General features: G+C 37.9%; 1 protein-coding gene across 1 annotated transcript in view; it reads right to left on the bottom strand.

Annotated features, from left to right (window-relative positions):
* Positions 1–11,046, bottom strand: part of BRSK2 (BR serine/threonine kinase 2) — a 474,882-nt gene extending 463,836 nt beyond the window's left edge. The window contains exon 1 of the mRNA XM_053720479.1: positions 10,953–11,046. Within this exon, the coding sequence (XP_053576454.1) occupies positions 10,953–11,046 (94 nt within the window). The remainder of the gene's footprint in view (positions 1–10,952) is intronic.
* Between the last annotated feature and the right edge of the window lie 3,465 nt (positions 11,047–14,511).

The following is a 14,511-nucleotide window of genomic DNA, read 5'->3' as shown; positions in this document are numbered from 1 at the left end:
TGCTCTATCTGAATCATGAAAGAAAAAATTTGGGTTTAGTGCCCCTATTACAAAATTGTTTATTATATATACTATATATAGTTGTGTATTTATGTGTTTATATATATATATATATATATATATATATTTATACTGTATATATATATATATATTTACTATATATAGTTGTGTATTTATGTGTTTATATATATATATATATATATATATATACTGTATATATATATATATATATATATATATATATGTATATATAGATATAAATATAAATGTTGAAAAATGGCGCTGATAGACTTGCTGAACAAAGGGGTTGCCAAAAACCTTCAATTTTTAAAAAGAGCAATATCTGCGAAGCGCAATAAAGCAAAGCGCAATAAAACAAGGTATGCCTGTGTATATATATATATATATATATATATATATATATATATATATATATACACACACAAACAAACATATCTTCAAATAGATATATATATTTTAAATATATACAGTTTCTTTAAAAATAATTTAAAGTATTTCTTAACGCACCTATCAACCTCCTGTGTCCCTGATACTCAGCAACAAAAGTTGGGAGGTATGGGCTTTAGCGCACCTTTGGGTTAGTGTGAGTAAAAGCAATAATAGGGCTTTGTAGCCCTCCCCATAGAAGGCTGGCCACAATGTTTGCTTGACAGATGTTAGCTTGCCTGAGGCTTTCACTTGCTCACTAACATTTTACTTTCTACTTGTAATATGAGTGGAAGAATAGGGGCGGTATTGATTCAACTTGAGTGGAGGTAGCGCTCAATAGTGCTAATATTTTTGTGTACCAATTGCAATCTAGACCATAGTAGGTAAAAATCGGTAATGCAAGAGTAAGTAGTGCTTACAAACAGTGCATGTCATTTTTGTATAAGACAGTCTACTGACGTAACCAAGTGTTTGTGTATGGCAGGTGAAGGGTTGTGTGCTCAGATGTGAATGTTCCCACGTGTAACTTAAACACATAGAAACAGTGCTAAATGCATGACCCTGATCATTCCCTGTATGAACGTAATATGTGCGTATTACAATGTGAGGGGCAGAAGGATTTACTTGTACAAGTGCATTAGTTGTATGCCTTTTGTACATCTGTATTGTGTATTTTCTGGTGTCTGTGTATTTAGGCAGAAATAAGAGGTATGTAGCTCTGGTCCCTGATGTTAATTAGGTGGAGGTGAGAGGTATGAGGTATCTGCATACTAGGATAAGGTTAGATAGCTGTGTCCTGTGTATTAAAGAAACAGTGTACTACAACGTTCAATCATCTACTTGAAAGACCAGCACTTAGCATGTGTTTTTTTATTGCCTGAATACATATGGATCTGTTGTGCACTTTCTACTTATACTGATTGGCTTATAGGTACTTCCAGTTAATTCTCAATGAGTATTAGATGGATGTGCCTATAACAATGAGTATTGTCAGGAAGTACCTATCATCAATCAACGACCATTAGCAGGAAGTACCTATCAAACAATTAGCAGTAGTAAAACCTGCCTATCAGCCAATAAGCATCAGTAGAAAGTGCCTTTAAAGGGACAGTAAGTCAAAATTAAATGGTCAGGATTCAGACAGAGCGTGCAATTTTTGAACAGCTTTTCAATTTACGTCTATATTACTAAATTTGTGTGGTTCTATTGATATCCTTTGCTGAAGAGTAAATTTAGGTAGGCTAATAGGAGCTCACAAGTGTACACGTGTATTTAGTATTATATGGTATCTGCATTTGAAACTATGTATAACATTGATATAAACACTGTTACAAGATGCTAAAGCCATGTGCATGAGCCTACTTAGGATTGATCTTTAATAAAGGATACCAAGAGAACTAGGTAAAATAGATAATAGAAATAAATTAGAAAGTTTTTTTATACAATTAAAAGGGACAGTCTAGTCAAAATTAAACTTACATCATTAAGATAGGGCATGACATTTTAAACAACTTTCCAATTTACTTTTTTCATTAAATTTGCTTTGTTCCCTTGGTGGTATTTTTAAAAAGCTAAGACTAGCTAGGCTCAAACTGATTTCTAAACCGTTGAAAACCGCCTCTTAGCTCAGAGCATTTTGAAAGTTTTTCACAGTTAGACAGTACTAGTTCATGTGTGTCATATAGATAACATTGTGCTCACTCCCGTAGAGTTATTTAGGAGTCTGCACTGATTGGCTAAACTACATGTCTGTCAAAAGCACTAAGACTGCAAGTCTGTCAAAAGAACTGAAATATGGGGGGGGAGTCTGCAGAGGCTTAGATACAAGGTAATCACAGAGGTAAAACAAATATTAATATAACTGTGTTGGTTATGCAAAACTGGAGAATGGGTAATAAAGGGATTATCTATCTTTTTTAAACAATAACATTTCTGGTGTAGACTGTCCCTTTAATTGTAAATACTGTTCCTTTAAGCCAAAGACCATTAGCAGGAAGTGCATATATACCAATAATTATTAGCAGAAGTACCTATCAACCAATAGCAATTAGCAAAACGTACCTATTAAGCAATGACCAGTAGCAAAAGGTACCTTTAAACAAATAACCATTAGCAAAAAGTACCTATCAACCAATGACCAGTAGCAAAATGTACCTATAAACAAATGACCATTAGCAAGAAGTATATATCAACAAATGACCATTAGCAATAAATACCTATCAACAAATACTGTTCCTTTAAGCCAAAAACCATTAGCAGGAAGTGCATAGTTACCAATAATTATTAGCAAGTACCTACCAACTACGACCATTGGCAGGAAGTATCTATCAACCAATGACCAGTAGCAAAAAGTACATATCAACAAATGACCAGTAGTAGGAAATACCTATAAAACAATGACCATTAGCAGGAAGTACCTATCAACCAATGGCCATTAACAGGAAGTACCTATCAACCAATGACCATTAGCAGGAAGTACCTATCAACCAATTACCTTGCTAGCTAAAATTGTGAGCATGCTAGCTGTATGGTTCATGTGCTTGCTAGCTGTATGGTTCACGTTCTTAATAGCTCTATGGTTCATGGGCTTACTAGCCGTATGGTTCATTTGCTTGCTGGCTGTATGGTTCATGTGGTTGCTGGCTGTATGGTTCATGTGGTTGCTGGCTGTATGGTTCATGTGCTTACTAGCTGTATGGTTCATGTGCTTGCTAGCTGTATGGTTCATGTTCTTAATAGCTCTATGGTTCATGGGCTTACTAGCCGTATGGTTCATTTGCTTGCTGGCTGTATGGTTCATGTTGTTGCTGGCTGTATGGTTCATGTGCTTACTAGCTGTATGGTTCATGGGATTACTAGCTGTATGCTTCATGGGATTACTAGCTGTATGATTCATGGGATTACTATCTGTATGATTCATGGGATTGCTAGCTGTATGGTTCATGGGCTTGCTAGCTGTATGGTCCATGTGCTTGCTAGCTGTACGGTCCATGTGCTTGCTAGCTGTACGGTCCATGTGCTTGCTAGCTGTACGGTCCATGTGCTTGCTAGCTGTACGGTCCATGTGCTTGCTAGCTGTACGGTCCATGTGCTTGCTAGCTGTACGGTCCATGTGCTTGCTAGCTGTACGGTCCATGTGCTTGCTAGCTGTACGGTCCATGTGCTTGCTAGCCGTACGGTTCATGTGCTTGCTAGCTGTATGGTTCATGTGTTTTCTAGCTATATGGCGCTCATGTGCTTGCTAGCTGTTTTGGGAAGTGGTGAGATACATGTATCCTAATGACCTCATGCTGCAGTTATACCCAAAAGGTAGATTATTGTCTACAGTAGATAGTGAATTGGATTAGATTACAATATTGCTGGTGTGATGATAATATGGCCTCATGTTAAAAACCAAGGTATGCATCTTATTTTTGCGCTATTATTATGGCTTTAAGTAGAGAACAGGAACTGTGCACAACTACCGCCTAATCTAGCACAAGCACATTACATTATTAGGATACCACTATGCATGAATTGCTTACACTAATTAAAAACTGACCACCACTGATTTAGTAGATGAGGGATTAAAGTTGTAAAGAAACATGATGGTGCAAGAGTAACTCTAATGTCCCATACCATTCTATTATTGCACTATTGCTTGCCTCTATGGTGTTAAACACAGACTTTATAGCAGCTTTGTAATGGAAATACTGCTGTAACGTTTTAATAGATTTTTTACAATTTATCCCTATGCCTTGCTATTCTGTACATTTCTCATTTTCTTTGGGAGACCACCAAGAATGATATACATTTATAGCGCTGCGGAATCTGTTGGCGCTCTACAAATAACCGATAATAATAATAATAATAATTTGATATCTCTGTGTGTCTGGTGTTATGAAAGGTATATGTGTTGTTGGCATATCAGAGGAATGTGTCCTAGTGTCTGTGGACTATGGTACAGGCTATGACGCTTTCACATTTGTATACTACCTGGGGAATATGAGTATAATGCGTATGTGTATACATGTATTTATGTGTTTATATTTGTAAATATGTATGTACACACAAATATATTGAAATATGTAATATAATTTTAAACCATTTTAATGTGTTTTGAATAGAAATACTTGAAATTCCTATGTTCTTCACTTATAATTTTTTTCTTTTTAAATATATATATATATATATATATATATATATATATATATATATATATATATATATATATATATATATATATATATATATATATATATATTAGAAATGTGCATTTTGATCCTTCGTGAGGATCTGGATGAGGAAGTAGGCAGCCACTCATGCTGTTTAGATCTTTTTGTAGCCGGATTGATTCTAGTGAAACATCCCCACACTAAGATCTGGATTTGCACAGCTTTTAGTGTGATCTTTTCACTAGAACCAATTCAGCTATGAAAAGATCTAAACAGCATGAGCGGCTGCCTACTTCCGTATTCATATCCTCACAAAGGATCCAAACGCACATCTCTAATGCCTATCTATATATTTATATAGGTATAGATCTATATATTACAAAAAAATATACAAATAAATATAAAAATATACTGTATATTTAAAAAAATGAAGAAATCTTTTTCTAGTGAAGAACATAGGAATGTGAAGTATTCCTTACGCACCTTTGGATTTAGTGCAGTTGATCTAGCACATAACTAAAAAGGCTTTTTGTAGAACACCCATAAGAAGTCTAAGAGGAGAGGGAGTTAGCGTTGTCGCAATATGACAAAGTCCTGAAGTTAGCACTCCTGAGTCTTTTTATCATGCACTAACTTTTTACTTTCAACTCGTATTACCAGCGCTAAACTGACTGCCCTCATTTTTTTGCAGAAAGCGAGAAAAAAAATTAGCAGCTTGTAATCTTTGCCTCAATATTTTAAGAACTAATATCATTTATATTATTCTCTGGTTAATTTTTGCTTTGAATAAATCATTATATTTAGCATTAATTTAGTGTTTAATGTCCAATTAAGGAAATATTAGCTTAATATTTGTTATTTGGTTTTCACTCACAAACTCCTTTAGTCTCTGACAATCCATCCTATTCCCTACTCACCGTGATGGATACTCTGATATTTCCCATCTCAGACCACCATCTGCTCACCTATAATCTCAATGTACATGCTAAACCTATTTCTCCCCCCCCCCCCCGCCTCTGCACCTGTAGAAATCTGCACACTGTAGATCCTCTCCAACTTTCTAACCTTATTCAAAAACGTCTTCTCCACACTTCCACAGTATCCTGCCCTGATCTTGCTGCAAACCACTATAACAATACTCTCTCACTTGACACCCTTGCTCCTCCACAAATACACAAAACCCCACGTCGTAAGCTCCAGCCCTGGCACTCTCAGCAAACACGCTATCTACAAAAATGCTCCCATGCTGCTGAACATGCCTGGAGGAAATCCCGCTCTGAACCCGATTTCCTACACTATAAGTTAATTCTTTATTCTTACTCCTCTGCCCTTCACTTAGCCAAGCAAAACTACTTCTCTTCTCTCATATCTTCTCACTCCTCAACCCCTAAACATCTCTTCTCCATTTTCAGCACTCTCCTCTATCCATCTGCACCAACCCCTTCATCTGCCTTTAGTGCTCAAGACTTGGCAGACTACTTTTTCAACAAAACACTTACCATCCAAACTAACATCCCACCACAAGACTGCAACCTTCCATTTCCGCCCCCAGTCTAATTCTACTCCAGTTTCTAACTTTACTATCACTGTGGGTGACACCACTATCTCCCCATCACCCCAAGTCCGCTGCCTAGGAGTTACACTTGACTCCAATCTGTCCTTCATACCCCACATCCAATCGCTCTCTTCATCCTGTCGCAACCACCTACGCAATATCTCCAAAATTCGTCCTTTTCTGAGTGCTGAAACTACTAAACAGCTAATCCATTCCCTAGTAATTTCCCAGCTTGACTACTGTAACAACCTACTAACTGGCCTTCCTCTCTCCCACCTCTCCCCCCTTCAATCCATCCTAAATGCCTCTGCTAGGCTAATCCACCTCTCCTGATGCTCTGTATCCGCTGCACCCCTCTGTGAGTCCCTTCACTGGCTCCCCATTCACAGCAGAATTAAATTAAAAAATCTCACTCTGATCTACAAAGCCCTTACCAATGCAGCCCCCCCCTACCTGTCCTCACTCATCAACAAATATACTCCAGCCGTGCCCTAAGATCCAACAACGATCTACTCCTTGCCTCTTCTACCATCACCTCCTCTCATGCTAGACTACAGGACTTCTCTTGTGCGGCACCAACCCTCTGGAACGCACTTCCTCGTGCTGTCAGACTTTCCCCCAACCTCTACTCCTTTAAACGCTTCCTAAATACCTTCTTGTTCAGGGAAGCCTATCACCAAATCAGTAACTAATGAATTCCACTTGTCTAATAGTTGCCCTCATCTAACTCCACACTAACATCATTCCCACCTTTGCAGTCCCCACCTCTTGTTTCTCACCCTCCTACCCATGTAGATTGTAAGTTCCCACAGGAACAGGGCTCCCAATTCCCCCTGTATTTGTTTGTTAAATTTTGTCTGGTGTCTCATATTGTACTGTCCTTTTATCTTTGTTACCCGTGGACAGCGCTGCGGAATCTGTTGGCACGTTATAAATAAAGAATAATAATAATAATAATTTGGTTTTGAGCATCTGATCTAAGTATCTGAATTTGTCAAACTCTGGGATGCATTTTAGAGGGGTGTGAATTTTATAATATTTATATATTTATATAAATATGTATTAGGGGACATAAAAACCCAGTGTCTTTGTATTAGAAAGATCATTGACTGATCTCTTTGATAGAGGGGATATGATACTCATGTACTATTTGATTATAAGCATCTGATGTAAAAGTATTTTTTTTTAATTACACACATATATAAACCCTGTTATATGTTCCAGTAATGAGATTCACAGATGTCTTAAAAGAATACTAGTGTCTGATATCTGGGCATTAGGGGAATAAGCCTTATTTTGTTTGTGTATTAGGGGATATAGGTGTCTGAAGTCTGTATTAGAGACATTAGATATCTGTGTATTACAGATAAGTAGAGTCTCTAATGTCTTTATACCAACAGGGAACATCATATGCACAAAGGAAAATGCATCTTATGTCCGTGTATTAGAACAATATGTGTTTTTCTAGGATAGGCTTATACGGTGTGCTAGATGGATATGTGTGTATTAGGGCTGTGAATCTCTGTGTATTAGAACAATATGTGTTTTAGTAGGATATTATTATATGGTGTGTTAGATGGATTTGTGTGCAATTAAGGGTGTGAACATCTGTGTATTAAAACAATATGTGTATTACTAGGATATTATTATATGGTGTGTTAGATGGATTTGTGTGTATTAGGGATTTGAGTGACTATCTATTAGAACAATATGTGTATTACTAGGATATTATTATATGGTGTGTTAGATGGATGTGTGTATAAGGGGTGTGAGTGCCTGTGTAATAGGAGATGTGACCACCTGATGTCTGAGTATTGTGAGAATACACCCTTTGTTGCATATTTATACGGGTATATGAGTCCTTGATATCAAGGTATAAGGGGTAGGAGTATCTCGTGTCTGTATTCAGGGGTATGTAACAGCTTTCAGTCTTTAAAGGGACACAAAAAAAATGTTCTATTTTTTTTCTCTTTTGTGTGAAAATTGTGCTTGTTCCACTCTCCTGAAAAGAGAATTCTTTAATCTAGTTTTTTTTCCAAGGGCTGCAAATCAATTGGCGCTTTAGGTAATTTGCAGCAAAGTAAACATAGGTGACAGAATTCTGGCCCCTCTAGGAAGTGTGGGACACAAAACCAAGAGATGAGCCTCTAATATCCGTGTACTGGTGCGATATGAGAGGTGTATGTAACATCTGTGCATTCGGGGGCATACAAGTCTGTAATGTCCGTACATTAGCAGTTGTTAGCTGCACAGTGTGTGCGGCTTTGTGCAGGGTCATTTGCTTTTGTGTGTGTGAACTAGCAGAAGGGGCACATGTGATTATTTTCACTTTGCCTGAAAGCCTCAGCTGATTCTCCTCCAGCTAATTAACAACCAGTCTGAAGAGCACCTGCTTCCCCCTTCCCAAATAAAACAGATAACCTCCTCCCGAATCCTCTTACCCCTGGGCACTTCACATCCCCCTCCCCATTAAGCCCACGGGGATATGGTGTGTGGCTATTGTTCCTCTCTATGACGGATGGTAATACGCAAGCATCCACGCTAGCAGAGATGTCACACAATGAGGATTTACCCATATGCTGCTGCATTGGTCTCTCATTCACAGTGTATCCTAGCTGCAGCCATATGTAGTCAAGAGTCCCAACTTCAGCTAAACCAATCAGGACTGTGTGAGTTTGTCCTGATAAACTGCATTCAATAGGATATCCTAATTTATATATAAAACAGGACTGTGTAAACTTGGTCCTGATAATCTGTTTAACCTCTAAGTAGGATCACATTCAAACTGCAGAACTGTAAAAGCTTGTCATTAGAATCTAAAGTAAGGAAAATGTATTACATTAGATACAAAAAATTGGGACTTTCTGAACTTGTCCCAAATAATATCAAGTCATCTTACATTAGAAATAAACCAGATTTGACTATACCTTAATACTCAGCAGTATGGCAATAACCCCACATTACATATAAACTAGGATTAAAAACACTTTAACTGAGCTTTATTTGATATTCTGGGGACACAAGAGACAATTGTACGTTAGAAATAACTCAGGTCTCGCTAACCTTGATAGTCTATAACAATGCAGATGTCCCAAATTAGGCATAAACCAGTTTTTTTTTTCTGAATTGGTTTTAATAAATTTAAAGATCATCTTAGGAAAAAAACAGGACTACCTGAGACAGTTCTCAGTGTTCTGTAGTCATTAAGATAAATTAGACGTTTCTATCCAAAGAATGAGTAATTGTTAAACTCCATCTTAAATGACAAAACTGTTATTGAAAATAATAACAAATTCAATTTATCCTCTGGTATTTAAATAGATATATAGGACAAATAACAAGTTTGCTGCCACAAGATAAGCATTAAATTGTGAAAGCAATATCATCCGTGAAATATTTAACTGCTGCTGACCAGAAAAAGGATTAATGACCATAGAACTGATATAAAACCTATTAATAATGAGGTCTTATTTCTCTCCCATTAAGCAAGAAGCATAATGTACAACTGTGTCACCAGAGCACCCCTGTAAAACAAAGAATGTCTCTGCACAATACGCAGGGGTTAGAGAGCGTAAGAGCTGCTGTATTGTTCAGAGGGACATATATCTAGCAGAATTGTATCGTTCTTCCTAATAAGACAGACAATAAGCTATACTAAGAGTAATGAAGAAATTAAAAGTATTTTATACTGAGTGTGAAAAAATGTATCAGAAAGAGGTGAACCTGAATGTTGTCAGCAGAGCCTGGGGCCCTTATACAAGAGAAAAGGACCACTGCTTGTGAGCATCACTAAGATTCAGCCCCAGTACTGCTGACATCTGTATAAGCACTTAACAGTCAGAAACCCAAAATACAGCTGTAATGTTCCTGTTGGAATTGTGCATAATGATATGACACAGTAAAGGTCTGACACAATGAATTACCTTGTATAATCCCTGGAATTCTTACTACATATGTGTACAACATTATATTGATCCGACTGGAATTCATTAACATTATGAATCAGTTTTACAAAGCACTGCTATTCTATTCTTTAAAAATAAACTGTAGCAAATATTTGACCCTCTCGTGTAAGGTATCTTGATGCTGAAAACTCTATATGGAATAGTAATTTTTTGTTAACCAAAAAAAACACCTAAGAATTCATTTCCTAAAGGAATGCTTCATTTATTTTTACATACGTTGTACAATGAAAACTTTCAATAATGGCTATAAAAACGATCATCATATTAAATTATGATAGTAACAATATCATGTCTAATGAAATTACTTCCAAGCCAACAAGACATTACTACAGGTGCATGATTTTATTATTACTGAAATACTGGTTATGGCTCCATAAAGCATAAGGTTCGTTCAGGTATTCTCTTTACTTGCATACCATAACAGATGGGTCCTAGAGGCAGGTGTTCAGGGTTTGGCCTATGAGTGCCAACCTCTAGTCTCAAACACCCACTTCCATGCCAGCTCTACTCTGTCCTCTTGTGACACCTAGGTTGTCCGTCTAACCCAACATGAAGACAGCAGAGAAGTTCTAACATACATATATGCTACAAATATTCTGACTGTCTCCACCCTAATAGCCATGAAACCAGGCCCAGAAGCCTCCAACCAGATGCTTTGTGGAGCCAACCTGCAGATTTTGGTGGTTGGTAAATGTAGATGAAAAGCATTTTTTCAACCAAGAGGAGACCATTCCCGAACACAAGTCCTCCCACGGATTCAAGAATTGTCTCCCCCCTCCCTTTCCTTATCCTCCCTCTTACATCTTTATTGTTTCCGGCTGCACCCACCTGTCTGACCCTTCCCCAGCGTCTTCTCCAGCCGGTATGGACCCACATATTGCATGTGTGGTGTTCCACTACTATCTTTCCCCACTGTGGTCATCTTCTCTTCTCTCTTTCCACGGGGATCCAGATGCAAGGAAAATCCTCAAGAGGATAGGGGGAGGAGGGCTAGGATTGGGGAGGGAGGGGGGAGATGGCTGTCTTTGCTTCTTCTCCCCCCCTCTCTCGTTGCATAAACCTGTCCGTTCTTGTGACGACCAACTGAGATTCTCTTGGTCCACACCATCAATAGAAACCAGGTTGTCTCTCTATCCTCTCTGTCTGAAAGACCCTGTGGTACGTCCTGTCTTGATGCAGGGCTCTGAAGACTGAGTGTAAATCAATGAATCAAAAAGAAAAGAAGCACACCGCAATGCAAAAAGTCTCCTTCTTGTGCAAGAGAAATGGATAATACTGAACTGATAAATTTTAAATAGAAAAGAGAAGATGGTGTTAAGGTGCAGGGAGCATGGTGTAGATGCTGCCGTGTTACATACAAGCAGCTCAGCAGGGACCTGCTGATCAATCCTCACACTCACTGCTTGAGGGGGGAGTGCAGGGGGATGCAGCCCTCTGATGCTGGGATGTTAGCCTATGTCTGATTGGTAGATGCAAAGCTCTCTTCTGGTTGGCAGCTAAGGGATGCATTTTAATTGAACTGGAAAGGGATTATTTTGTAGGGATATGTATCAGAGTGTTTCAGTATAGCAGCCTGTTCTGGTAAATAGAGTACCAGTGTGTATTATATTTTATACATTTTCATAAATAAAAAATGATCGAATGCGACTGAAGTTTCTGAGTTTACAAACATTCCTAAATACCAAAAAATATTTCCATTAAAACTGTATTATTTACCTACAAAATATTACACATCATAACCCATTCCTAACATCATTATAAAGTCATATGTCTGTTTCCACCAATTGCTCCTTATAACTCTTAATACTGTTTTGTATAAATACTTCCTATAACTCCTCCTATTACACCATATAACTGCTCCCTATAACTCCTCCTATTGCACCATATAACTGCTCCCTATTACTCCTCCTATTACACCATATAACTGCTCCCTATAACTCCTCCTATTGCACCATATAACTGCTCCCTATTACTACTCCTATTGCACCATATAACTGCTCCCTATAACTCCTCCTATTGCACCATATAACTGCTCCCTATTACTCCTCCTATTACACCATATAACTGCTCCCTATAACTCCTACTATTGCGCCATATAACTGCTCCCTATAACTCCTATTACACCATATAACTGCTCACTATAACTCCTCCTATTGCGCCATATAACTGCTCCCTATAACTCTTCCTATTACACCATATAACTGCTCCCTATAACTCCTCCTATTACACCATATAACTGCTCCCTATAACTCCTCCTATTGCGCCATATAACTGCTCCCTATAACTCTTCTTATTACACCATATAAATGCTCCCTATAACTTCTCCTATTACACCATATAACTGCTGCTTATAACTCCTCCTATTGCACCATATAACTGCTCCCTATAACTCCTCCTATTGCACCATATAACTGCTCCCTATTACACCATATAACTGCTCCCTATAACTAGGAGGAGTTATAGGGAGCAGTTATATGGTGTAATAGGAGGAGTACTGTTTTGTATAAATACTTCCTATAACTCCTCCTATTACACCATATAACTGCTCCCTATAACTCCTCCTATTGTACCATATAACTGCTCCCTATAACTCCTCCTATTGTACCATATAACTGCTCCCTATAACTCCTCCTATTACACCATATAACTGCTCCCTATAACTCCTTCTATTGTACAATATAACTGCTCCTATAACTCCTCCTATTACACCATATAACTGCTCCCTATAACTCCTCCTATTACAGCATATAACTGCTCCCTATAACTCCTCCTATTGTACCATATAACTTCTCCTTATAACTCCTCCTCTTGCACCATATAACTGCTCCCTATAACTCCTCTTATTTCACCATATAACTGCTCCCTATAACTCCTCTTATTTCACAATGTAACTGCTCCCTATAACTCTTCTTATTGCACCATATAACTGCTCCCTATAACTCCCCCTATTGTACCATATAACTGCTCCCTATAACTCCTCTTATTGCACCATATAACTGCTCCCTATAACTCCTCCTATTGCACCATATAACTGCTCCCTATAACTCCCCCTATTGTACCATATAACTGCTCCCTATATCTCCTCCTATTGCACCATATAACTGCTCCCTATAACTCCTCCTATTGCACCATATAACTGCTCCCTATAACTCCTCCTCTTGCACCATATAACTGCTCCCTATAACTCCTCCTATTACACCATATAACTGCTCCCTATAACTCCTCCTATTACACCATATAACTGCTCCCTATAACTCCTCCTATTGCACCATATAACTGCTCCCTATAACTCTTCCTATTGCACCATATAACTGCTCCCTATAACACCTCCTATTGCACCATATAACTGCTCCCTATAACTCCTCCTATTACACCATATAACTGCTCCCTATAACTCCTCCTATTGCACCATATAACTGCTCCCTATAACTCCTCCTATTGCACCATATAACTGCTCACTATATCTCCTCCTATTGCACCATATAACTGCTCCCTATAACTCATCCTATTGCACCATATAACTGCTCCCTATAACTCCTCCTATTGCACCATATAACTGCTCCCTATAACTCCTCCTCTTGCACCATATAACTGCTCCCTATAACTCCTCCTATTACACCATATAATTGCTCCCTATAACTCCTCCTATTACACCATATAATTGCTCCCTATAACTCCTCCTATTACACCATATAACTGCTCCCTATAACTCCTCCTATTGCACCATATAACTGCTCCCTATAACTCCTTCTATTGCACCATATAACTGCTCCCTATAACTCCTCCTATTACACCATATAACTGCTCCCTATAACTCCTCCTACTGCACCATATAACTGCTTCCTATAACTTCCCCTATTGCACCATATAACTGCTCCCTATAACTCCTCCTATTGCACAATATAACTGCTCTCTATAACTCCTCCTATTACACCATATAACTGCTCCCTATAACTCCTCCTATTACACCATATAACTGCTCCCTATAACTCCTATTACACCATATAACTGCTCCTCTTAACAAATATTTCTCAATATCATTGCTTTTCTTCATATACACTTGTTTGACCTTTTAGCAATTTTGTATCAAAACCACTTTTAATATTTACTTCAATGTAAGAGAATAAAGGTTATACCATGAAAAACGTCTGTGTATGACTATAACAGTATGTATAGCAGCTATATATCATCACACTGATCTGTGTATGACTATAAAGGTATGTATAGCAGCTATATATCATCACACTGGTCTGTGTATGAATATAACAGTATGTATAGCAGCTATATATCATCACACTGGTCTGTGTATGACTATAACAGTATGTATAGCAGCTATATATCATTACACTGGTCTGTGTATGACTATAACTGTATGTATAGCAGCAAT

Source organism: Bombina bombina, chromosome 7 (assembly GCF_027579735.1).
Source record: "Bombina bombina isolate aBomBom1 chromosome 7, aBomBom1.pri, whole genome shotgun sequence".
In the NCBI taxonomy this organism is placed as follows: Eukaryota; Metazoa; Chordata; class Amphibia; order Anura; family Bombinatoridae; genus Bombina; species Bombina bombina.
Note: the sequence above shows the minus strand (reverse complement) of the source record. Positions and strands in the feature narration are given on the sequence as shown.